Source organism: Vulpes lagopus, chromosome 1, assembly GCF_018345385.1.
Source record: "Vulpes lagopus strain Blue_001 chromosome 1, ASM1834538v1, whole genome shotgun sequence".
Lineage (NCBI taxonomy): Eukaryota > Metazoa > Chordata > Mammalia > Carnivora > Canidae > Vulpes > Vulpes lagopus.
This window is the reverse complement of record NC_054824.1, coordinates 185,794,225-185,820,060: the sequence shown is the minus strand read 5'-3', so window position 1 is coordinate 185,820,060 and position 25,836 is coordinate 185,794,225. Positions and strand designations below refer to the sequence as shown.

Below are 25,836 nucleotides of genomic sequence, written 5' to 3'. Positions count from 1 at the left end.
ATCGGGTCTCCGGGGCCCGCCTCCTGCCTGGCAGGACACTGAGTCACCTGGCAGAGGGCAAGGCACCCAGGCCGGGCCGGACCCCGGGGCTCCCCGGGCCCTCCGTGGCCACTCTGCCACAGATGGCCGGCAGCAACAGGAGCCCCGGGGCAAGAGGGACAGCCCGCGTGTGGCGGGGGCCCTAAGTCAACGACATGTGTATTTATTTTTAAATGTTGGGAGATACCATACACGCTAAAGAATGCGCGAGATGGATTTGTGTCATTTAGAGAATGACTGGTGAGAACCGGTGTAACCCCCACACCCCCGGGATGGGAAATGAGACCTCAGCAGTGTCCCCGAAACCCCTCCAGCTCAGACCCCCCCATCCCTCCACCTGGAGGCAGCCACTCCTGACCCCTCTGCCTCCCTCTGGGGTCTCATCATCTAGAAGCCCCTGGAGGAAGGGAGCCTGGGGGTGCCTGTGTTTGCACCGAACATGGGGGGGCCCCGCCGCTCCGTGAGCCTTCCTCCCTTCATTCGCCTGGAAGCTGTTCCATCTGTCGCATCACCGCCCCCCCAGGCAAGCTGCAGTTGGTTCGTTGGGTCCCATATTCTGGTTATGGGGGCGCGCGCTCCGCAGTGGGGGGACAGCTGCTGCCCCGGCTCGGGCTACCACAGGCGATGCTGCTGGGTGTGTCCGCGAGCATGTCTCTGGGGTTCGCGGGTGACGTTTCCAGGGCTGTCGCTGTTGGGCCGCAGATGGGCCCATTTTCTGTTTTCACCAGGTGCCACCTCACTTTTTCCAAAGGGATGCCTCTGACCACCCCTCGCGCTGGCGATGGCAGCTCTGTGGCCTCCCCTCCTCCTGACACGGGGGTATGTTCAGGCTCCTTAAATGATTGTCAGCCTGAATGTCTTATTGGGTGAATGAATCAGTGAGGGGACACTCGGTGGTACCGACCCCATTACCCTCCTCGCAGATGCCTGGCGTCGAAGAGTCAGAGTGCTGCCCTCCTCCGGGTCTCTTCCGGCCGGGTCCCATGACTTCACCTCACTCGCAAGGGCTAGGGGACTGTCACCAGGACTGGGGAGCCTGAGTCCGCTCCAGCCTCTCCAGCAGAGGCAGTGACATAACCGGGGGCCTGGGGCCGCGGAGCTGGAAGAGCTTCCTCCAAGCAGCCTCACCCTGGGCATCCCAGCCCCCTCCCTCTCCAGAACCCTCAACCCCGCACAGTGCACGTGACAGTGCCCAGGGACCGTGAGGCCAAGGGGACTGTGGGATCCCAGGAGCAAGGCCAGGAGTGCTCCCCAGGGAAGGCCGTCTCAGGCTCTCTGGGTCCCAGCACCCAGGCTGAGAAGCCCTGGGTACGAGTGGCCCCACAGAGGCCCAGACCCAAAGCCTGGTCTGGGTTCCTCCTCCAGATGGAAGCTCTTGTTCCCACTGCGCTGGTCCCTGGCACGGGCTCCCGGCAATGTCCCGTCTCACCCATCTGTGCCCGCCTCCCATCCGGCACCAACACCCTGACTGCTGTGATGGACGAGGTCGCACGCTCCTCCAGGGACCCTGCGGTTCCTCCCCCAGAGCTATTCCTGGCCTAGGCATCTCCCTGCCCCCCAGTCCCCCTGCCTGACCTGACCCCACAGCTGGGAATCATCATTTGGCTGGGGGTGGGGCAGCCCCGGACTATATAAGCCTGGACCTAGGTGTCCCGGGCACCCTGGAGGCCCAGACCCTCCTTGCTGACCCCTGCCCACTGCAGCCTGCCCGCCCCCAGCCAGCCCGGCAATGACGGAAGAAGCCACCTCGGAGGCTCCCACCTGTGGTCCGGAGGAGACCGGCTCTGAGCCTGCCCAGGCACCCCCCGCAGAGCCCTCCAGAGACGGGGCAGCATCGGAGTCGACCAGGAGTCTCACGCCTCCAGAGCCTGCCTCTCAGGCACCTGCCCCCACAGCCCCTGCAGCCCCCACAGCCACTAAAGCTGCACCTCCCAGTGAAGGTGACAAGAGGTGGGGCAGGTGGAGGAGGGGGGCAGGCATGGCAGGGAGAGTGGGGTGGGCGGACCTCCTCGGCTCCCCGTGCTTCTCCTCAGATGTGCCCAGTGCCCCGCTGCTGCTGGCCGTGGAGGATGTGAGTGACAGCTCGGTGACCGTGAGCTGGGAGCCTCCGGAGAGGCTGGGGAGGCTGGGGCTCCAGGGCTACGTGCTGGAGCTCTGCCGAGAGGGAGGTGAGCTCTGGGCTAAGCCCTGCGGACACCGGGGAGGTGGGCCTGGGGCATGGCTGGGCCAGCCTGGGGGCAGATACAGAGGAAGGAAGTGCACGTGGGCCCCTCCAGCCACTCACCTGCCACCTGTTGCTCGTCCCATGTGCCGCTGAGGCAGGGGGTGTCCAAATGACCTCGGGAGATCCCCCACCCCGTCCTCCAGCTCCGGGGAGCCTCTGGGTGAGTAACAGAGAGAGAAGGGTTGGGGCCAGAGGGTGCTGCTCTCATGAGAAGTGGAGACGCTGGGTCGCAGAGGAGCCTGCTTGGGGAGGGCAGGCAGGAGGTGGAGGCCAGGGAAGCCGGGAGTTGAGGGGAGACAGTGGGGAGAATCAGGGGACCAGGGCCACGGCCCACATCCTGTTCACCCCAGTGGTGGCCAAGGTCAGCCTGGCTTCTGCCCTTGCCCACCCTGCGGTAGACTTGGCACATGTGTCCTGCCCTCTCCAGGCCGTAGCCACACCTCCCCCGGCCACCTTCCCTGGGTTTTAACACCAGGTGTCTTTGGTGCCATCTGACAAGAAGTCAGGGAAGGAGAGCAAGAGAGAAATAAGGCCCAGGATGGGAGGAGGGTCAGCTTCCCCAGGTCACCAGGGAGAAGGAAAACCCCGGTGAGTAGGACGCCTGTGGTCACGAAGCCGGGGCCTTCCATGCCGTCCCTTTCCCCAGCCTCGGAGTGGGTGGCCGTGAACACCCGGCCCGTGATGGTGACCCAGCAGACCGTGCGGAACCTGGCACTGGGAGACAAGTTCTTCCTGCGTGTGGCTGCAGTGAGCTCTGCGGGGGCCGGCCCACCAGCGGTGCTCGAACAGCCCATCCACATCCAGCAGATCATCGGTAAAGCCCATCCTTTCCTCTCCTGCCCCCCAGCCCGTCCCAGGCACCTCGATAGGTGGGCCAACGGGCGGAGGAAAGAGGACAGGCACCTCCCCGTTCCCCCCGGCACGTGCACGAGCCGCACACTCTCCCCACCCTGCCTCCAGAAAGTTCCAGGTTCCTCAGCTGCAAGCCTCAGGAGGTCAAAGAGGCCATCCGCCCAAGGGGCCCAGTCCCGAGCATTGGGAGAGGGGCTCCCTGACCCCCAGAAATGAAAGCTCAAGCTCCCCAGGTCAGCCGCCTCGGCCTCCCAGTGCTAAGAGCTGCTCTGCTCTTCCTCCCAGCTCATCTGAATCCCTCCAGCGGCCATGGGAGCTTCTTTCCTGCCCATTTTCTGCTCGTGTCACATGGCCTGAGTTCTAGGTCCTCCCAAAGGTTTTGGAACAGAGAGAAGTCTTTGCTTGCCTCTTATCCCACCAAGTCCCTAGTGGGAGAAAGACGAGAGCCTGCGGGCCCGCGGAGACTGCTCCGTCCCCAGAGGGCAGCGGGGCGCTGGGGGGCAGCTGCCGTCCCTTTGCTGCAGTTCTATTTGCAGGGCATTAGCCTCCCGCCTGCCCTCGCTCCCTTCCCAGAGCCGATCGGGTTTCAGTCTGTTAATGGCAGTGAGTCATTTGTTCTGATCCGAGGTCTCTGGGGACAGCCCAGGGCCCAAGGTGAAGAGCGACACAGGCCAGCAGGTGGCCCGAGCCCTCTCTGCCTTCCTTCTTGTTCTTCCACACCCACAGTTTTGAACGAGGCCTCCAAAACGAGGGGGCTTTGGGGCCACGGCGGGGGTCCAGTTCGATTCAAGGAAATACTTCTCAACCTCAAGGCCCAAGAGATGGGGGCCCTGGGGTGAGGGAGGTCAGAGCCACAGGCTGTGGCGGCCTGTGCATCCAAGCCGCACCCGTCCGGGGGGCCTGGGGACCGCCTTGAGATCACCCACCCTGTTAGCAGCAACGCCAGGACCGGCCTCGCACACAGGGCCAGTGACATGCCCCCAAGCATTAGGGAGTCCTCTCGGGGACCCTCCTGCCCTTCGAGTCTGGGTGAGACAGGATGCCCCCCCCCCCCCGCCGGCAGCCACAGCAGGGACACGTCGACTCTAGCCTGGGGGTGCTGGAGGGTCCTGGGCCCGCCCCAGGGAGCTCAGACTCGGGGGGGCACGGAGGCTGGGGCCCTGTACCGCACGGCCCAGCGCTCAAGGAGCCAGCCGGACTCAGCACCCACAACTCCATTAAAGTTCCTCCGGCAGGAGAGAAGGGGATTTCCTGGAGAGAAGACGGGGGAGGACGCCACGGGCAACAGGGACCAGCCAGGCCCTCCTCGCGCGCAGGCAGGGTGGGGACCTCGCCCAGAATCCTGGGCTGCTCAGCTGTCCCTCCTTGGCCACCTGCAGCTGCCAAGCATTCCCGGCCCCCGCAGCTGCCCCTGGAGCCTCCACTCCTTAGGCTCCCGGGCCAAGCGCCTGCACAGCTAATCCTCGGAGACACAGTGTTCCTTCTCGCCACCTCCTCCCCTGCAGCCTGTGTGCCACCGACCAACTGCTGCCACCTGTTTGCTGCCGAGGAGCCTCAGCTACCACCACTCCTGTCCCCAGGCCTGGGAAGGGGGTGGAGGGCAGGGGCCGCGCAGCCTCCCCGGGAAGGGCCCGATGGCTTTGGTGCTTGCACCTGATTAGGTGGTGGTCAGAGAGGGGGTTCCCTGCCGTCCAGGGGACACGGACGGAAGTGATATTTCCAACCGTGAGACTGAAAGGTAGTGGGGGAGGTGACAGAGGAAGAAGAGGGTGCACGTGCTCGGCCTCATCCAGGGGAAGATCCCAACCCTCCCCCGCGGCCTCCCACGCAGAGACGGGCACATGGGTCCCACAGGAGCCTCTCTGGAGGTTCTGGGTTGCTGTGCAATGGAGGGAGCTGGGTTAGGAGGGGGAAGGCTGGCGACAGGTGCAGCGCCCGCTCCCCACTGGGGGCACCAAGGAGCCCGCCAGGCCCCAGCTGAGCCCTGGAATGCCTGGGCTTCGGGGCAAATGCCAGCCTGGCAGGGTCAGGGCACGGAGGGAGTGCCCGGGATGCTTACGGGTTCACACCATGGAGCCCTGCCCTTCCGGAACCTCCCAGCTCTCGGCTTCCTGCCCGCCTGGGGGATCTGGGCCCCTGGAGCTGAGCTTCCCACAGGCAGGCAGCCCCGCACCAGCCAGGAGCCCCCTGGCCCCCCACCGGGGGCCTTCTCAGGGGTTTCCTGAGCCTGCACAATAGCTTCCAGCCAGCAGCCCCGTGTGTGCTAAGCCTAGGCCCTCCCTCTGATGCAGAGCCCCCCAAGATCCGAGTCCCCCGCCACCTTCGTCAGACCTACATCCGCCAGGTGGGAGAGACCATCAACCTGCAGATTCCCTTCCAGGTACGTACGGCTCCTGCCCAGGACAACAGCCTGGGTGGAAATCACAGCCCCCACCTGGCGTGTGTCGGAGGAGCCCAGGAAACGTCAGGGTCCCCATGAGGTCAGGCCTATGACCCACCCAGATAGCTTCACGGTCCCTCTGTTGTACACCCGCCTCAGCTGTGACTCCTCAGCCTGTGTCCCAGGCTGGCTGGACACCTGGAGAATGAGGCTGAGTGACACCCGGGACTCCAGCCTCCGTTGCCCCTCCGGGAAGGGCTGCCGGGCCAGCTCCCCCGAGCACAACTCCAGAGATCCCCGGAGTTGAGAGGGGCTGGGGGTGCCGGTGCCTCCTGCACCTTCCCTGAGAGCTCCTCCCCACAGGGGAGTCCCAAGCCTCAGGCCTCTTGGACCCACGACGGCCACGCTCTGGACGTCCAGCGGGTGAATGTGCGCACGGGGGACCAGGACTCCATCCTCTTCATCCGCTCAGCCCAGCGCTCCGACTCCGGCTGCTACGAGCTCACTGTGCGTCTGGAAGGCTTGGAGGCCAAGGCAGCCATCGACATCCTGGTGATTGGTACGGGGCCAGGGGAGGCAGGGCGCCCGGCTGGGACCTCGAGATCCCACCTCCTACCAGAGCTGACGCTGATGGGACTGGGCCAGGGAGTGTGACAGGAGCCCAATCTTGGGGGTGGAGATTTTGCGGCAAGCCCCGGCATCCCCTTCATCCCTCCTCACGCTCTGGTCCTGCAGAGAAACCTGGACCCCCCAGCAGCATCCGGCTACTGGACGTCTGGGGCTGCAACGCTGCCCTTGAGTGGACACCGCCCCAGGACACAGGCAACACAGAGCTCCTGGGGTACACGGTGCAGAAGGCAGACAGGAAGACAGGGGTGAGGCTGCCGGGGCCGACAGGTGGGGAAGCGACCAAGGTGGCCCCCAAGGCCCAACCCTCCAAGAGTCCAGGGGCCGAGTTCTCCTCTAACCACTGCTAGCCTGACTCCTCGCATGGTGTTTTTTTAGCAAGACCCCTTCCCTCTCTGGGCCTCGTGGCCTCCTGAGGGCTGCAGGGGGTGCTCTCTGAGGCCCTTCAAGGTCTAGAGCAGCTTCTGGGAGGGTAGTGTACCTATGAATCACCTGGTCTGGTGACCTTAATTCAGTAGGCCTGGGCCCGGAGCTGAATCCTGGCTTGCAAGAGGTTCCCAGGTGATTCTGAGTCTGCAGGTCCTCTTGGAGCAGTAGGAATTTAGAATTCTCTGAGGACCCCCGGGGAGGTCATCGGAGTCATCCAGGAACCCCCTCTCCCAACACTGGATGGCTCAGCCCCCTAGGGGTAGGGCCTGGAAGGAACCCCTCTGAGGAAGGGGCCACAGGGTGAGCCAGATGGGGAGCGCAGGAGTCAGAGGAGAGGGTGACGGGCCCGGGGTCCCCGCAGCAATGGTTCACGGTGCTGGAGCGCTACCACCCGACCACCTGCACCATCTCTGACCTCATCGTGGGAAACGCCTACTCCTTTCGGGTCTTCTCAGAGAACCAGTGCGGGCTCAGTGCCACGGCCGCAACCACCAAGGAGCTAGCCCGCATCCAGAAGGCAGGTAGGTCCGGGTGTGGGACCAACACCAAGCCGGGCCTGCCCCAGGCCCCAGCTCGGCCTTTGCAGAACATCAGCAACCCTCCCGGTGGGCCTCTCATGGGTGCTGCTCGCCAGAGCGTTTGCTGTGCCCCCTGCATGCCCACCGCACAGTTACGCACACACTCACGCATTCACACGAGGGACTGTAAAGAAATAGGATGTGGTCGATCAATCTTAACAAATGCATCACAACAAGCCCATGCAAAGGAGATGCGCCCCGTGGGAGGCTGTACGCTTGTTCTGAAGCTGCTGGTGGCCGCCAGCCTCACAGCGGTCACTGGGGCTCGTGTGCAGGGTCCCGGGGGAGCTCCTCCGGGGCCTAGTGTGCATGGGTGGGTGGAGCCCGGTGAGTCGGCTACAACACAAGCCTCCTGACCCCAATAGAACGACATCCAGATGGACAGGAGAGATACGGGTATTTACTGTCTCCACACAGCCCCGTGACTTGCTTGCGTCAAATATGAAAGGCCAAGACCTTGCTCCCCGTCACCCTGCCATCTCCAGGCCCCCCTGCCGCACGGAGTCTGTGTGGGCTCCGGAAGGCACACTCTTTTTAACACCAGCCTGTGCTGCACAGAATTAGGAAGAAATTCTGGTTTAAAAAAGGAAAGTCAGCCAGGTTTCCAAAGACAACAGAGACGAAATGTGGTCTCTCTGGGTTGCAAGTTCCCAGCCTTGGCCAAGAGCATCTCATCTGGCCCGTTTCCCTGCTCATTGCCTCCCGTCCCCTCCCCGACCACCTAGGCACGGTCACGGCTTTCCTCTGCCTCTCTGAGACCGTCTGTCTCTAAGTTCTCACACGGTGGCCATGCCGGGCTCCCCGAAGGCCCTGGGGGCCCGGGGTCCTGCCTGCGGCTCCTTCATCCCACGGCAGCAATGCAATGGTTTGTCTCCTGCCCCTGTGATGCCAAGATCCTCTTCCAGGCCGTCGGCTCTCTGCCCGGAGACATGGGCATCATGTGATTTCCTATCATTCGGCCCCAAACTCACCAAGTGATGTTGGGCAACTCGCTCAGCCATGAAGGGCCTTAATTTCCCATCTGTCCGGTAGCAATAACAGAGTCGCCCTTGCAGAGGGATGCCATGTAGGTTAAGTGAGACGACCCAACTGTACGCTAGAGTGATTATTTTCAGAAAATGGATGAAGTCAGCTCTAAGAGGTCTATTTGCCTCCTTTGTCTCCTGAACCCAGATATTGTTGCCAAACCTAAAGGGTTTGTGGAGCGAGACTTCTCTGAAGCCCCGTCGTTTACCCAGCCCCTGGCTGACCACACCTCCACCCCTGGCTACAGCACGCAGCTCTTCTGCAGTGTCCGAGCATCGCCCAAGGTGGGGGCAGGCCCCGCTGTGCCGGGGGGATGGGGGGCGGTGGGCTTGCACACTCTCCCCAGGAAGCTTCTTCCAAGCCCAACCCAGCCCATCACCTCCTCGGCCCTCCTCTGCCTGCGCCCCCCCAGCCCAAGATCATCTGGATGAAAAACAACATGGACATCCAGGGTGACCCCAAATACCGCGCCCTCTCGGAGCAAGGCGTCTGCACTCTGGAGATCCGCAAGCCCAGCCCCTTTGATTCGGGTGTCTACACCTGCAAGGCCGTCAATGTGCTAGGGGAGGCGTCCGTGGACTGCCGGCTAGAGGTCAAAGGTAAAGGTAAGAAGAAAGTCCTTCCCCAGGGATGGTCCCTTAATAGAGGCCACCTCCTCTCCTGCTGGGCGTGACGAACCTGGGTGCCGGCAATCTAGGCAAGACAATGGGACAGCAAAGACAGAGAGGGCCAGCTGGCGAAAGGATTTCCCAAGCGGGAGGACGGCCCCACGTGGGCAAAGGAGGTAGCTGAGGCTGCCGCTCGGGCTGCTTGGAGCCCCTCTCCTCCCACGACCCCCAGCTTGGGCTTGGGTCCCCCACTCTGACTGTGGCATCTCTTCCAGCATCAGCCACACACTGAGGAGCGACAGGAGGCTGCGATGAGGCCGGTAAATGGTTGGACCCTCTGCCTCGGGGGGTGCAGAGCCCGGAGCAGGGGTGGGGGGTACAGGGGAAGGTGGTAGTCGCCCGTGGAGACAAACCTGCAGTCCCGGGCTGCGTGCGCATAGGACAGGCATCCAGGCCTGGCTCTGAGTGCCCCCGGCCAGGGCATTCCCTTGGGCCTGTTCTCTTGTCAGCAAAGTGGGAACAAGGACCTGATTCCCACCCCCCCCAGGTGGTTGGGAGGCTCTGGACCAGTTGGGAGGCCTCCCGGAGCCGCAGTGGCCAAGCTAAGTGCTGGGCAGTGTGTGCATAGGACGGGCGGCCTGGGATGGACGGGGGGCTGCGTCCCTCTGCCCCGGCTCACGTCTTCAACAGGGCGGTGGGGCCCAGGGCTGCCCAGCACCAGGCTCATGCAGCATGTTCTCTGGCAGGTGCTGCAGACCTGGGGAGCCGGGGCCGCCAGGCTCAGGATCAAGCTCCGCCAACGATGCCCCAGAGCCCCGTTTCCATGGTGACGGCTGATGGCTTTGCTCTTGGCACCTGCCTAGCCTCCTCCTCCCCCCCCCCCCCCCCCCCCCCCGAGGCTGGAGCCCAGGAGCCAGGGTAGGCCTGGCAGGGCCAAGGCCAGGCTCCCTGAGCGTGAGGGGCCCGGAAGGTACAAAGACTGGGGCGCCCTGCAGAGTCGCACTCTGGGTGAGAGCCACTCAAATAAAAGTGTGTGGTGTTACCGTGCGGGGCCTCCGTGACAGTGAGCACCCCGGCGATGGGAGGCGCCGTGTCACCGTGAGCGGGGTGGATGCATCAGCTGAGGGGGTCTCCACACATGACACCCGGAGGAACATGCCGGTGGGAGGGACTCCGGATGCCACGGGGCTTCTCCAGACGTGAGATTTTTTAGGATCGTGCCTTCACGTTCAGGGTGTGCTCGGCCGAGAGCATAACTATAGGAACAGACACGCTGCTCTGGAACCCTCCTTGTTCCAACACGTCCCTGCTTCCCCCTGCCCCGACCCCCGCATTGCTCCCCTCAGCCGGCGGCAGTGCAGGTGGGGAGCCAAGGGTGAGCGCTCCGTCAAGACCCACAGTCTTTTATTAGAAGGTGGCCCCCCTGGGAGCCAGCCTACCTCTGAGAAAGGGGAGGGCCTGGAATCCAGGCCTGGAGCTGCTGTTCACACTCCGAACCCCGCCACCACCCCCTGGACAAGGGCCTCTGCCCTGAGCTTGGCAGAGGGCGGACCCTTCCCTGGATGCGCTAAAGCCCATCTAGACCGTGCAGAGCCCCAAAGGCCCTGGAAACCGCTAAGTGCCAGGGGTCCTGAGGGTATTTAAATGCCGGCAAGACCTTCCTGCCTTAGCCTCAGGCGGTGCAGCCTGTCCCAAGTCACCGGGAGCGCCCACGGGCAGCGCTCGCCAGGCCGGAGGCTGAGCCCCCCTGTCCCCAGCCCAGAAGCAGCAGCCGGTGTCACTTAGGAGAGTGCAGGCGTCGTCTAGGGCTAGTGGGGCGGTAGCCCAGGTGGCCCCTCACAGCCCCGCTGCTCCCGCTCCTGGGGGGCTCGGCCGAGCCAGCGCGGGGCTGCCACCTGGTGGCTGTGTGCAGCCGGCCCTTCGGCAGGGGCCAGGGGCTGGTGGAGGATCAAGTAAAGGTTGGGAATGATTTCTGGACCCGCTCTTCCCGCCCCTCCCAAGTGCAAACCCGGTTGCCCGGGGCAAGAGGGGCAGGCCCCTGGCACCCAGCGTGGCTGGGAGCTCAGGGTCCCGGGAGGCAGGGGCTGAGGCCCCCTGACCTTCTACAGAACAGGAGAGGAAGCAAGACCTTGATGTCCAGCTTCTCTCCGTCCCCTGCATCTCGGAGGGGACCTCCCCCGTCCTCAGGCTCCCTTCCAGGGCTTCAGCAGCAGCACCAGCGACAAGCGGGCTCCCCGACCTCCACGGGAGCCCAAGCTTGCCTTCCGGGCCCACGGGACCCCCGCAGCCCCAGTGTCCCCAGGTCCGTCCGTCCTGAAGCACCGGGCTGCCCGTGGGCTGGTCACACAGCTGGGGAGGCTCGAGCCACTTTCTCCGTCTCCTCAGGGCACCCGGTTCCTTCCCCGTGGGTCGTCCTCCCAAACCTCCTCTAGGACCCAAGGTGCAGGCGCCCACACCCCGCAGCCCAGCCGGGAGGGCTCAGGAGTGGGTCAGTGGGGGGGTGGGCCGGGGCGGAGACGCCCCCGACGTGGGCAGGCGGGAGAAGGTGGCGTCTAGTCGTGGGGCGCCTCCTCTGGGGGGTCCTCGTCGACGGGGGGCGTGGGCTGGCAGCGGAAGTGGTCATTCCAGATCTTAAGGAAGGTGACCCGGAACTTCTGGATGCGGAAGGCGTAGACGATGGGGTTCATGGCCGAGTTGCCGTGCGTGAGGAAGATGGCGATGTACATGAGGATGCTGGGCTTCCGGCAGGAGGGGCAGAAGAGGGTGATGCAGTTGAGGATGTGCAAGGGCAGCCAGCTGAGGGCGAAGAGGAAGAGGATGAGGGCCAGCGACTTGGCGATCTTCAGCTCCTTCCCGTAGTACTTCTGCGGGTCGCCAGAGGAGGCCGACACCTTCTTGCCGAGCTGCCTCCGGATCAGATAGAAGACCTCCAGGTAGATGAGGACCATGAGCAGCAGCGGGGGCAGCACCCACACGAAGAAGTTGAAGTAGACCATGTACTCCATGCTGATGACCTTCTCGAACTCGCACTTGATCACGGGCTCGCCGCCGCTGCCGTTGGCCGCCCAGGCCCGCTGCGCCTCCCCCAGCCTGTTCCAGCCGAACAGCGGGGTCAGGCCCACCACGAAGGACAGGATCCAGCAGCCGGCGATGGCCACCGCCGCCCTCCGCGGAGTCACCACCGTCTTGTACCTGGGGGGAGGGCACAGCGTGAGTCCCCACCCCAGGCTCCGCCGGCCGGGCTCTCCAGGCGGGGCCGTCCCGCCGGGGCCGAGAGCCGGACGCGGGGCTCGGGCAGAGGTCGAGGACAGGAGCTGAGATCTGGGCCAGGCGGGCGGGCACCTGCTTGGCGGGAACATCGGACGGACTAAAACTCAAGACAGAACCATCACAGAAGGTAGCCCAGGATGGCCCCGAGGAGCTCCCAGACCAGCGCAGTAAACCCCCGGCGCTCGCCCTGACACGCGAGGTCATGTCACGCTGCGGCGGCAGCTCCTGGGACAAGGGGAAGCTCCGGCGACGGCGCCCACGACAGCACTTGGCTGTGCTTCCTCGTCTACACTGGCAAAGCCAGCCAGTGAGGACTGCATGCTCTCGGAGGCCACCTGGCCCTGAACGCATCCCCCATGCGCTCTGCCCCAGGCCCCGCCAGCGCCCCCACTCCCCTTCCCCTTCCAATCACCGCCCAGTGCTCATCTCCTGGGGGGCTGGAGCTCCCCAAGCTAACAGGGTTACCTCGGGAAGGAGAACCGACGTTCACGCAGCATCTGCTACAAGCAGGGCCCTTGCATGGACGTGTGCACAGGTGAGTCCACTCAGCCAAACCCAACACGGGCGCCCTCCGTGCGGGGCGCTGAGGGAGGGGGGGCCCGGCCCTCTGCGCTCACATTTTGGACGAAGAGAGAGACAACACGGACATAAACACACAAGACGGCTACGGCTGTCATTGTCCCTCGAGGGAATGAACAGGTCAGTCCAGGGGATCCCCCTGCCCAGGCCTCCTCGGGTCATGACACTCAGAAAATGGAACCGCGTGGCTGATACAGAAGACAGACAAGGCTGCCCGCGGGCGGCGACTGTGCCCCCCCAGGGCGGAGGGCGCCAACGTCCTGGGGGCTCCCCACTTCCCTTTACAGCAGCAGGCAGCTTGTCCTCTGCCCAGAGGCCGCCCTGGACCGGGGGTCGGGGCCTGGGGCCGCCCGCTCTGCGCCCAGGAGGCACCGCTGGCCCAGTCGTTATTTTCCAGGGCGGCTCCTGAGATGGACGGGGAGCCCTCCTGAGCGTGTGAAGAGCCCCCGAGACCCAGGAGGCCTCGCTCCGACTCCTGCGCCTGCAGAATCTGTGGCTTTCCTCTCCACAGGGATGAGATACTTAAGGCCCTTCTCACCTGGACCCTTTCCCCCTGGGAAGGCTTTGCAGGTATGGGCAGGGGAACGGCTTGGGGGATGGGAGAAAGCAGCCCCCTCACCCCATCTAGGGAGCAAGAACTAGGAGGGACCTTCGGAACCTCTTTTCCAATGTCCTCATCATTCCAGTGGGGACAAGGAGGAACCTAGATGACTCCAGCACCTCAGTGTGGCGCCTCCTCGCCCATTCTGCGATCATAGGGTCCTTGTGTCCCCAAAGCACCAGTTCCCTTGTACCTCCTTAAGTTTTCTTACACACAATCTTTATTATCTTGTAACTGAAGCCCTTCCTGCCTCTTGGATCCCCAGTGGGATGGAGAGCCTGGTGCATCCCTGGGGAGCCAGAGATTTGAAGGTGCAACTACTACATCAATCAACTCTTGCTCTGTAAAATGAGGCAGTGAATCCCGCTTCAGAAAGTAGGACCAGGGCAACCCTGGTGGCTCAGCAGTTTAGAGCCGCCTTCGGCTCAGGGTGTGACCCTGGGGTCCCAGGATCGAGTCCCACGTCGGGCTCCCTGCATGGAGCCTACTTCTCCCTCTGCTTGTGTCTCTGCCTCTCTCTCTGTGTCTCTCATGAATAAATAAAATCTTAAAAAAAAAAAAAAAAAAGAAAGTAGGACCAGATGAGACAACCTAAGTGAAAGAGCCTGTAAACACCCCACCCATGCACCTGTGCCTGAGCTCCTCCCCTCCAAGCCCCTAGTAACACTCACACTTGGAACACCTGCGGTATCTCTAGATGCTCAGCAAACACGGTAACGTCTCTGCAAATATCTGGCTCGGGACTTGTTACTGATCTCAAAGTGCTCCCCACACATTCTGTGGTGAAAGACGCTCTGGGCTCTGGGCGCATCTATGGGGCAAGAGCAAAGGAGCAGAGATGATTCTGCGGAGAGAAAAGGCTGAGGGACGCTGTCAGGAGGCTGCGGTCCGGAGGCGGGCTTCCGGGGTGAGCCTCAGCAGCACCTAATAGGGCTGCAGCTGCAGGAGGAAGGATGCAAGCCAGGCACCTGCCTGCACCCCCCCCCATTGCAGGCCGGGCACCTACCTGCACCCCCCATGGCAGGCCAGGCACCTGCCTGCACCCCCATCACGGCTCATCGCACGTTTGATTTGTATCACGTCTGCCGTTGACACAGCCCTTTGTACTCGTGCCTCAGGTCGTTGCTGGGACCATCCTGTGACACAGCACACAACGGGATTACCGTTTCACAGATTAGGAACCCCAGGCCCAGAAATGGCCAATAATTTACCCGGGTCTCCTGACTCCAAGGACAGCTCTCCTCCCGGGCATCAGGCTCATTGAGGTCACTTAGATATGGGATGATGCACAGATTGGGAACGTCCCTTTCCTAAGAGCTTTAAAATGGGAACATCTGGACCCTGTTCACAGAGGGTATGCCCAGAGATAGGGGGGTGGACAAGGGGACCTCGTGCTGCCACCAGCCTGAGGCCTGGGGGCGGGGGAAGCAGTGATGACCCACTGAGAGAAGTGGGTCCCGACGGTGACCCAGGTGCGAGAGAGGGGAGAGGCAGCTTCTCACTAGGGAGGCACCCCCTCCCCTCCCCCTCCCCCTTCCTGATGGCCTTGGAGCCCCAGGGTTAAAGCTTTCCTGGGGCTCCTCCAGGGCCAGGTCCCAGCAGACCTGCAGCTGAGGGTATCAGTTCTCATCTGTTTTTCTTGCTATTTTCTCTGTGGTGGGAAAGGGCTGGACTCAGGACCTTGGCTGAGGTGGGGCAGGCTCCCACAGGAAGGGCAGTGGAGAGGGCCCAGGGCGGAGGAGAAGCTCACCTCTCCCCACACGTGGGAAAGCGAGGCAGAGGCTGCAGGTCCTGGGTGCACATGGGGGAGAGCATGTTGAACGCATCTCCAGTGCTTGGGCTGCCCCTCCCGACTTGGAGTCTGGGGCCTCACCACCCCAGGACTGTGTTGGGAACTAGAGATGGCTGTGCCCGGGAGCGTGCAGGCTCAGGGAGACAAAGGCAGGCGAGCAAAAGAACAGAGACACTGAAGCCCCAATGGGGCCTTGTCCTCAGGCAAGCAGGGCAGGCAGGGCCTTAAGGACGTCATCGAAGGAACCAGCCCCATCACCTCCCGTATCTTCCTCACGGTGCTTACAATCCCACCACTGGTGAGACGCTCCTTTGGGTTAAGAATTGGCCCCTCTGTGTGTGTGTGTGTGCATTTTAAAAGATTTTATTTATTTATTCATGAGACACACAGAGAGGCAGAGACATAGGCAGAGGGAGAAGCAGGCTTCCTGCGGGGAGCCTGACGCGGGACTCGATCCTGGGACCCCGGGGTCACGCCCTGAGCCAGAGGCAGACGCTCCACTGTGGAGACACTGGGCATCCCTCTGTGTGTTATTTTTAAAAGCCAAGACAGTACTACAGAGTATGAGTTAGTTTATTAGCCAGCACCACACTGATGATGGTGACAACATGAAGACTGTCCCTGGAGCAGTGGGAGCGACAGCGAGAGCTTGGAGAAAGGAGTGGAAGGGCGTTCGGGTAGCTGAGCATTGGCCTGGCTGAGTGGGGAAGTATCTCCCATCACAGATGCTGCTAGAGTAAGAGTGTTCAGAGGTGGATACGGTGGGGGGGGGGGTCTACAAATCCCCCACCCAACAGGACACCCAACAGGCAGAGGACACCATTGCCACACCCTTGCACCCTGGCAGGGCTGCCACACAGAAGAGGGAGGTTCTGAAGGCAAAGGTAGAGGGGACGTTGAAAAATAACAGCTAACAGGGGCATCTGGGAGGCTCAGTTGGTTGAGTGCCTGACTCTTGGTTTCAGCTCAGGTCATGATCTCAGGGTTGTGAGATCAATCCCTGCATCAGGCTCTGTACTCAGCAGGAAGTCTGCTTGGGATTCTCTCCCTGCATCCCCTCCCCTTACTCATGTGCTCTCTCTCTCTCTCATATAAATAAATAAATCTTCAAACAAAAAAGAAAAATAACAGCTAATTGATCACTAATCATGACAACAATGCTAATAAGAGCTAATATTTATTAATACTTTCCCCGGGCCCAGCACTGACTATAGAGAGCCCCATGGGTTGGGTATTATTATGATCATTATTTTCATTTTTTAATTACAGTAACTGAGACTCAGATTATGAGACCTGCCCGGGTCCCTTCGCCAGAAACAGGCAGAGAAAAGAATTTCTAAGCTTCAGATCTTTCCAAGTCCAAAGCCCGAGCTGGACCTAGCTCTGGCCCTGCTGTAGGATGGGTGTAGGGGGTTTGGAGGGTGGAGCCTCAGGCTGGAAGGGAGCCATGGCGAACTCCAGGCAAGCTCCCAGATCCAGCAGTTCTGAGGACGCCACTAGACCGGCCTGGGAGCCTCCGTCCACCCCCCAGTCTGACCTCTTCGTGCCCCAGACCGGTCTGTTCCTGAGCTGCCTAGCTGATTAGTGGTGGGTGTTGGGGCAACTTAGCAAACAAGGTACTTCCCTTTGATTCATTAAGCAGATATTCACCGAACACCTTTAGGTGCCGGGTACCAAGTGGTAAACGTCGGGCTCAAAAATAGGAAGAGGGCAGGCTCTCATGAAAGGAACTTTCTAGAGGCAGGGGAACAGGAAATAGATGTATGAACAAATAAACAGATCATTTCAGAGAGTGGGATCAATGGGACACCCCGAGAGAGTGAGTAGCTGGTGGGCAGGGGGGCCTCCCCGGGGAGGACACGCTGAGCTGGGCCCTAAATGATCACCAAGAGCCACTCAGGCCAAGATGGGGCTGGCGGGTGTGGGGAGGGGGAGAGCCTTCCAGGCAGAGGGGACAGCCCGTGAGGGAGCTGTGGCCAGAGGGCAAGGACGGAGAAGCTGGTGAGGCCGGCAAGGTAGGGCAGTCGGTCACGGCCGGCATCAGGGACAGCCACCCGGGGCTGGGAGGGCCACAGTCGAGGTTCTGGGGCGCATCCTAACTGCAGGGAAGCCACTGTGAGCAAAGGAGCAAGAGTCTCCAATTTTTGTTCTTAGAAGCCAACTCAGATGACCCTGTGGAGAATGTGTTAGAGCAGGGAAGGTTAGGGAGCCTCGGCACGTGGGGGGCACGTCGGGCGACGTGGATGGCTTTGAGGCGCGCTTGGGGATGAAGCCAACAGGACCTGCTGCTGACTCTGGCTGTCCAGGTGACCCAGAGAATCAGGATGATGCTTGGGTTTCGATTCGGGCCACCGCGCAGAAGGAGATGCCATTTCCTGAGTCTCCCCAGCCCGTGTCCCCCTCCCCAACCCAGGGGCCCCTCCCCTTACTCTGAACCCCACTCCCCTTGCCCGTGAGGTCCACACCACAATGCTGGACCCTCACTTGTGTCCACCTGGGGGCCTTTGCACTTCCTGCTCATCTCCCCTCACTCAGATCTCAGATCCGATGTCACCTCCTCTGAGAAGCTTCCCCGACCACCCGGCGAAAACAGCCCCTATCGCTCTGGACCTCTTGCCAGGCTTAATTTTCCTGATAGAGCGTCTTGCTTCCTGTCTCTCTCATTCTCTCTCCATATATATGTGCATTTATCTTCTATTTCTCTCCAGCAGAATGTAAGGTCCATTTAGGACAAGCCCGTACTTCACAGGTTCACCACGGCAGCCCCAGGCCCTGGAGCCGGGCTCCATCACTATTTGCTGAGCACATGAGTACATACGTGTAAAAATAGGAAGGTGAACCCGTACACCCACTTATTCAATCACTTATGGTTTATTCAGCGATAAATAAAACTGACTCAGAGATAAATAAAAATGTGATTTACAATCGACTGAGAACCTACCATGTGAGTACATCTCGGGGAACCAGAAATAAAGATGAAATGTAGCTGCTCAGAGAGGTCAGAGGAGAAAGGTACCGCCGTGGCGGAAGCGATTACGGTGTCCTGAATGCGGGAAATCGTTCCCTGTCGCGCTGGGAGCTGTGGGGAGTGCACTGCTGACCTGGGTAACTACTGGCACCCTGCTTAGGTCCTGCGACACGAGACCACTCCGACGATGGCCGCTTACGAGACGTACGATCAAGTGGCACCAGGTCGCCAGCCTGCCCCCAACATGTCCACGGCAGCACAGGCCCTGGCGCGGCCCCTGCACACTGTGACCCCACGGAGGCTCCCCGGCCAGAACTGGCTTCCCCGGAGTCTTCGGCCTGCAGCCCAGAGAAGCTGTGTCTGCATCTCAGTTAAGTCCTGGGGGGAACCATGAGTGCATGTGGGCTCCCTGTTGGTCCCACGCCTCATGAGCAGGCCCATTTCACAGACACGATCACCTCCAGTTGGAGGCCCTGGCTGTGCGTGGAGAGTGGCCTCTCCCTGCCCACGGCCTCGGAGAGGGGGCTCTTCCTGGACACGCCTGGGGGACTGACTTAGGCTGACTCTGGGAACATGAACAGAAAGCTTCTTACGAGCAGGAAAGGCTCAGCACGTCAGCAGGTGATGAACAGACCCTGGGACACAGGCAGGACAGAAGCACTGGACAGAGGAAAGAGGAGGGGAGGGCGTAGGGCCCCAGAGAACCCTCTTGGGTGGACAGGGCACTGCCAGGCCGAGGAAGGCAGCTGCCCCGTCACTGCATGAACAAGACTGGAGCGTGCTGGTCCTGAAGCTGGCTCTCCTCAGCCTCCCGCCCCCCGCCCCCCCCCCTGCTCCTAGCAGCTGGGCTGAGTCCTGCAGGCTGCGCCTCCTGGGCTCCTGTGTCAGTGGGGCCAGAGGGCGGAGAGGAAAGCCAGGCTACTTCCAGCCCTTTCCCTGTGCCTCAGGCAGCGGCCACGTCCACTTGCTGACTTCATTCCAGCCGGCAGGGCCCTGGGCTCCAGCCCCGCACTCCAGGACCGCCTCTCCCCATCGCCCAGGCCCAGGGCTACCCTCCGGGCCCCCTCGCTATCGCATCAGCCCCTCAGATCCTTCATCGCCTGCATGACCAGTTCCCCTGCCGTAAGCACCTCAGTGATTTCCGAGTTCGGGTCAGACCCCAACGGCCAGGGAGCTGAACAGTGAGCGCAGAGAACCCCCGGCCGGGGCCTGAGAAAACCGACCAGATTCGTAACAAACCCGTGTTGACCCAGAAGGAGAGTGAGGCCGCGTGGTTGGTGTGGAAAAGGCTGAACGCAGCTGTCGGAGATGGAGATGAGGTGTCCTGTGAACCGCTGCAACCGGCTGGGCCCTCAGGCCTCACCGGCCCCGGGGCCTGGTCTCGGGCCCTGCAGTTTGCAGAGTCCGAATCCCCACCCTCTGTCTCCCCTTCCTGCCTCCCTTTGTATCAAGGATCTTGGCCCCTTGCAGCTGGAAACTTGGATCCGGAGACCAGGGAAGTAAGGCTTTCAGGCTATTAAACTACTTCCTGCAGAGAAATTCTTCCTCCCAAAGGAGAACAGGAAACCAGATACAATCAGAGGCACTGGGCGTGCTCCTGGGGCCAAACATTTAACAGTAACGTTGCCCAGGGGAGTCTGGCTCAGGGGCATGGGGAGGGGCCGGGATGTCTGCATCCTAATCATCCTGCCTTGCATCTCGCTGGTCTCGGTTCGCCTCGGACCCTGTGGCATCAGCCACCACCTCCAGGGCCAGGGTCACTATCCCTGACACCGGGGTCCCCGAAGGTTGCAGGGAGGAGGCGCAGATGTTCTGAGCTCCTTGAAAGAAAAGAGCCAATAAATTGATTAGGTTATCAGCGTAAATGGGCCCGGGAAACTGCTCCTGGTCACTTGCTGGAGACAAATAACTTCACGGCCTGGTGGGGAGACCACGGAGTGCCCACATGTGACTGTCCCACAACCTCCCCTCCCCTCCCTGCTGCCCATCCAGAGCCTCCTCCCCCATCCGGCAGTGAGCAGAAAAAAGCAGAGCTCCTGTCCCAAGGGAACCTTCTGTCCGACAGGTGGGCACAGCCCTTGCCCCAAGGGAGCACCGGGCGTGACGAGATGCGGGAAGCCCAGACGCACAGGCTGCAGGGGGACCTGGCAGGGCCAGTCTGCCACGGGCCTGCATGCCTTGTGGCCAAGCTCTCTTCTCTCTGTTGTGTCCTATCCTCACAAAGAGGGACCTGGATTTGCTCAGGGTGCCCAAGGGGCTAAGCGGGCAGGGTTCTCAGACGTCGGGGAGGCACGTTTTCCAACGATCTGCCTGCCGTCCCCCATCCTTCCCCCAGCATGTCCCCGCACGGCCACCCAGGGGCTGCCCCTGAAACGATGCCCTGGGTGGTTCCAAGATGCAGCCCGTCCCCCTCAATCTGAAGCAACCCTCCGACTCCCAGGGAGCAGGTGTTCCTGGAGGACGAGGGTGTCTGGCTGGATCCCTAAACTGGGGAGACTGGGCCCAGACCTCAATGTCCTTGCCACTTCCTGCCCTGAGACTTGATCCCCTTCTGCTCTCAGGTAAGGCCAAGGCAGCAAAAGCTCCGAGGCCAAAGGGCCCCACCTGCTTGGGCGACTTCCTGACTCATCCGGTGGGTGGGACGGAAAAACCCATCCTGTCTGCGTAGGGATTTAATGACCTGTGAGTGGCTGGCGCAGCGAGGCCTCACCGTGATGACCATGGTCGTAAAGGGGCCAAATTCCTTTTCCATTGAGGTGGAAAGAGCTGCCTCTGGGGAAGGGAGCTGATCGGGTCGTTCCCACAGGCCCCTGTGGCCTCTGCAGACAGTGGCCACATACAAGAGGCGGCCAAGGAGCCTGCGGTCTCGCTGGCACATCAGCAGGGCCAGGGCGGGAGGGTCCTGGGAATATCTGCGCTTCCCTGGGCCCAAGAGCACAGAGGGGCCCATGCTGCCCGTCAAGGGGTGCCTGCCTGCATGGCAGCAACATCAGGACCCCAGAGACGAAGGGCTGTCCCTTGGAGTACGGCCTCCAAAGCGGCGTGGGTCGGGAGACCTGGGTTCCCATCTGGGCTCCGCTGGGAGTGAGTTGGTCTGGGTGAGGCCCTTCCCCTTGGGGGGCGTTGTGTCCTCATGGAGGTGATGTGGGGCTACACCGGATGACTCCCCAGCCCTGTGGGTCGCGTTCCCCTCTTCTGGAATGTATCTGGTCATCCTATAGGGAGAACTGAGCCCGGCGCTAACGGGAAGGAGGCGGCACCCCCAGGGACCACCCAGGGGCTGTGGCTGTGAAGCGCCCACGGTTCCCCAGAAGGAGTCCCTCCCCTAAGGGTTCACTCTCTAGGGGAAGACCAGGGCATCGAGGAGCAGAGGCGTGCCACGGGGTCACCGGAGCTCCAGCCCGGCTCTACAGTTAAGAGCTGGTGGCCCTGAGCGAGACACCACCCCCGGGGCCCGCTCCGTCCTCGCGCAGCACAGTGGCTGGAGGCGCGCCCGGCAGGCTACCCTGGCCCTGGAGCTGGTGCTCGGTGGCACCGACCACACCCGCGCGGCCTTCCCGCCTCAACGGTCCCAAAGGGGAACGGAACAGGCTGCAGGCCCGCGGATAAAACAGTTACTTGTCTGACTTTGGAAGACCCGTCACACGGCTCTAGTTTCTGTTTTGCAGCCAGCTCTCCCACCTACCTCGACCTGGGTGCCAACTAGCGCGTGTTCCCGGGCCAAGGGGCGTGGGAGTGCGCTCAGCCCACACGGGGGCCCCGGGGAAGGCGCCTCCCGGCTGGAGGCAGAGGACACCGAGCCAAGCCCCTTCCCCTGCCCTCAGGGATGCTCAGCATCTGCCCGAAAGCCTGTTTCCGTCAAGGGACCAGGATGTGGCCCCTGTGGGGAGAGCCCACACCAGTGGGGAGCAGCCCGAGGGCCCCAGGAGGCAGTGCCCTTTCCAGCGCTCCCCTGGCGAGGAGGACGGGGGAAGGACCTGATGCTCGCCAGGGGAGGCGGCCCTTCCCACGGGTCTCGGGTTCTTTCCCCATTTCTGCTGCCTGGGCCTTTGGGGCTTCCTAAAGGTACACCCTCTCCCTAGAAGATGTGACAGACGGCAGGATACGGAGGACAGACGGGACACGGAGGGTCACCCGCCATGGAAATCTCTCCAAAGGCCCCACCCCGCCCTCAGGCCTCCATTCTGGCGGCTCCTGCTTTGCTGTCTGAGGCCGCCTGGGTCCCCTGGGCTGCCTTACACCCGAGGTGGTGCTGCTCTCGGGACCTGGAAGGGGCTGCATGCTGCCCGGCCCTGGCCTCTGTCCACGGGGACCCACAGCAAGGACAGCAGCGCCCCCGGGGATGCTCCCCGTGTCCCCTCTGCCGCTGGTGTGTGTCACTGCGCCCACGCGTTCACCCAGCCGCATGCGGCCGAGTCCCAGGCCGGGCCCCAGTCCTGCCCGGTCAGCCCAGGTGGCAGTGCACAGAGCCCTGAGCGTGGCTGCTGGGCCCTGGCATTGGCCCTGGTCGCCCCCTCCCTCTGCCCCAGCCCGGGAATGAGTTGGGGGGCAGTGGGGGGGGCCTGATCTGGTGGAAGCCTCGCTGGGTGGGGAGGGGAGGCGGGGAGGGCCCAGATTCCCCCTCTCATGGGGCGGGAGGCAGGATGGACCTCCGGGGTCACCGCTGGAGGCCGATGCCCTCCTCCGCCCCACGCGGGACACTACGTGGAACTTTTCGTTTTGCTCTAGACCATGGAACCCCGAGAACAGGAACCAGCTGTGCCCCCAGCAGCTGCCACAGAACCTGGCGCACAGCCAGCACCCAGTAATATTCGGGGAAAGAAAATGGATGCATGTGAAATGCTCAGTTAGAACCAGGGTGAGGCGTCTGCCTTCAGCTCAGGGCATGGTCTCGGGGCCCTGGGGTGAGCCCCACACGGGACGCCCGGCTGGGCGAGGACTGAGCTGCTCCCGCCCCCCCCCCCACTTCCATGCGCGTTCTCTCTCCCTCTGTCATAAATAAAATATTAAAAAGGAAAACCAGAGAAGGCAGAAAAAGAGGGGCAGGAGGAGGGAATAAGGAATAACCCAGGGAACAGAGAGCCGTCGCAAGCACAGTAGACGGCAAGCGGATGACAACAATAATCACTTCAAAGTGGATAAAGTCGGGGGCAGGTCAGGGGCCAGCCTGAGCTCCCCACCCTCCCCACAACCTCCCCGCACCCTCCCTCCTGGCGGGCACACGCAGACCAGGCACCTCGGACAGCAGGACAGCATCCACGGGACCCGCAGTTCCGCTTCATCCCCGCGCCCTCGACCCCCCCCGCCTGCATCCCTGCGGGCTGCACCTAAGCCACTTAATGAGGTAGTTCTAGCCAGAGTCCGGCCACACTTCCTCCTGCTGCGAGACCGGCGCCCCCTCCCCTCCACCCCTTCCTCCCCCTCCTCCTCCTCCTCCTCCCTGCCCCGGTGGAGGACTGAACAGCCTGTTCTCTCTTCTGCTGGGAGCTGGCGGGCACCATCGTGTGCACCGGGAGGCCAAGGCCCCCGAGCCGCTGGCAGCGCCCCAGTGCCGGGCAGGCGAGGCAGCTTCTGAGGGCTGATCGATCCGCTCATTTTCAGTCATCCCACTTGTGCAAAGCCCTGTAAATCACTCACGTCTGCCAGACCCTGGAGGGGAACCGCACATTATGATGCGTGTGGGGGAGGAGGAAGCTTATTAAATCAAAGCCCTTTTTTTTTTTCTCCATCTACCATTCACGAAAACTTCAAAGTGCCGAGCTCAGAGCTGGAAAATGAAAATGCAGGGAGCTGGCGGTAATGGGCCTTGGGGACGCAGCCAGGCAAGAAGCCCGCGGGACACGCACTGCAGCCCAGGCGTGAGGGAGGCGGTTCCCTGACACCCGCGCCGACCATCTGGGCCATTCGGAAGGCCGCCTTCACATCTGAGCCTCGCAGAGGCCCGAGCACCCACACCTGTCCCTCCTCTGGCCCCCACGCGGCTCCTCACACCTCAGGCAGGTTGCACCATCGGCCAGAAGCTCGGGCAGCACAGCACGAGCAGGCCCTCGACAGGCATGCGGGGCCGTAGGGGGCCTGGCTTCCATCGGACTCTGACGTGCTGTGTCAGCAACCTGCACGGCCCTGTAGCGTCTGGATTTCCGCGTCTCTAAAATGGAGCTGAGGTCTGCGCAGCCCAGGCCCCAGGGTGTCCCTTGGCACCACCTGGCACGGAGTTTGGCACACCCTCTGGTTCCCTTTCTCCTCAGTCATCCCAGGAGATGAGTGATTTGCCCAAGGTCACAGAGCTGCTGGCCGGAACTTGACTGGCAACGCGGGCTGGCGGCCTCCGAGGGCCGTGTTGCGTGTCTCCCACACTGATGTTCCCAGGACGCCTGAGAACAGGACCACAGGCTTCCAGTCCTCGTGTCCCGTAGTGTCGGAGCTGCTCAGACTAGAGAGTGCGTGTGAGCTGGGGCCAGCAGCGCTCGGCACAACATCTGGCACAAAGGTCGCCCTCTTCGCCCTTGTTTGGGAAGGAGGCTGACGGAGGAGCCCAGAAAAAGGCGAGGAGGCATTGTCTCGGATCCTACAGGAAACAGGAACACGAGTCCCCGCCAGTCCATCCATGGCAAATCCACTTGCGGGACCTGTTTCTCTTAATGGACAGCTAGCTCTGCCATGCAGAGAGAAAAGGCCAGGAGCCAGCCCTGGAGAAGGAGGGGGGAGAGGCTCTGCATCTGGGCAACAGGGTAAGGACACAGCCCAGCACAGGCACAAAGCGCTCTGGCCAGCGGCCCACTCGCTGCAAACATCCGCTCACCAGGCAAACAAAGGGCAGAGTGTTGCCATTTTGCAGACTGGAAAACTGAGGCCCAGGAAGGCTGAGCAAGTGCCCTAAACCACAGCCTGGCCGGTGAGCGTCAGAGCCGGCACTGAACCCGGGCTCCTCCGACTCCGGCCGGTGCTGTTTGCAGGATGCACTCCTGCGGGTTGGCAGAGAAGGTCCTTTGAGCCCCTCGGTGCCCAGCCCAGGATCCAGCCCAGGCCTGCTGGGCGGCCTCTCTAGCCCATCTCCACCACTCTCACCTCCGTGGACCTCGTGGGATCATTTCTGCTACCGTGAAGCTGCCAACACCTCCGGATTTAGCTTCCCTGGGCTTGTGCGTGGAGCAGCCTAGCAAATGAGCACAACCTGGATCCTGAGAGGAAGCAGGCAGGGCCCCGAGGAAACTAGGCGGCAGGCCAGGCCCCGGCCCCCTGCAGCCTCTGCCCCAGGAATCCCAGCTGTCCTAGCTCTGCCTACATGGATGTATCTCACAGTCTGCAGGATCTTGCTCTGTGTCCCTCTGGGCCTAGAAGCTCCCTGAGGACGGGCTCTGTGTGCGCAGCTTGGAAGCCCAGGGTTGCGGCGCGGGGGCAGTGGCATCTGCTTTGCTACCTGGCAGGCACCTCGCTCCAGTCCGAGTGTGGCTACTTACGAGCCGGGTGACAGTTTCCCGGTGACTTACCCCCTGGTCCCCTGTTGTCCTATGTGTGAAATGACACTGAGCTCAGCCTCACGGAAAACCACATAAGCTGCTGAGGGAGACACCAGCGTGCAGGCGCCGCGTCCTCCGCCCCCCACACCGGCCCACGGCCTCCTGGGGCCCCCGGGGAGCCTGAGCAGGTGGGGGGGGGGCAGGCACTGGCGCCAGAACAGAACACAGCTCACCTGGGGCCGCGCCCTCCCAGCCCGCCTCGGCCACTTCCCCAGGCCCGGCTCTGAGGCCTCCTGGGGAGGACAACGCATCCTTGACCACAGCAGAGACAAAGACACACGCACACCCCACACCCCGTTATCCACCCGCCTTCCTCCCTCCCAGCAGCCGGCAGGAGAGGGGC

At 62.3% G+C, this 25,836-nt stretch overlaps 2 protein-coding genes across 4 annotated transcripts in view; one reads left to right on the top strand and one right to left on the bottom strand.

Annotated features, from left to right (window-relative positions):
- The first annotated feature begins 1,753 nt into the window (after positions 1 to 1,753).
- Positions 1,754 to 9,810, top strand: MYBPH (myosin binding protein H). Of its 2 annotated transcripts, none has more exons than XM_041759507.1 (11): positions 1,754 to 1,979; positions 2,073 to 2,207; positions 2,910 to 3,077; positions 5,407 to 5,495; positions 5,859 to 6,054; positions 6,231 to 6,370; positions 6,913 to 7,072; positions 8,303 to 8,439; positions 8,568 to 8,754; positions 9,039 to 9,083; positions 9,510 to 9,810. In XM_041759507.1, the coding sequence occupies exons 1-10, from the start codon at positions 1,769 to 1,771 to the stop codon at positions 9,053 to 9,055; spliced, it is 1,440 nt and encodes a 479-aa protein (XP_041615441.1). In that variant the 5' UTR covers positions 1,754 to 1,768; the 3' UTR covers positions 9,056 to 9,083; positions 9,510 to 9,810. The 2 variants fall into 2 exon arrangements, with proteins under 2 accessions (XP_041615441.1, XP_041615431.1); XM_041759497.1 differs by having other exon boundaries at positions 8,568 to 8,760.
- ADORA1 (adenosine A1 receptor) overlaps positions 8,600 to 25,836 on the bottom strand; it is a 31,462-nt gene continuing 14,225 nt past the window's right edge. For both annotated transcript variants that reach the window (XM_041759522.1, XM_041759533.1), the window contains exon 3: positions 8,600 to 11,955. In XM_041759522.1, coding sequence (XP_041615456.1) covers positions 11,316 to 11,955 — 640 coding nt within the window. In that variant the 3' untranslated portion in view covers positions 8,600 to 11,315. The remainder of the gene's footprint in view (positions 11,956 to 25,836) is intronic.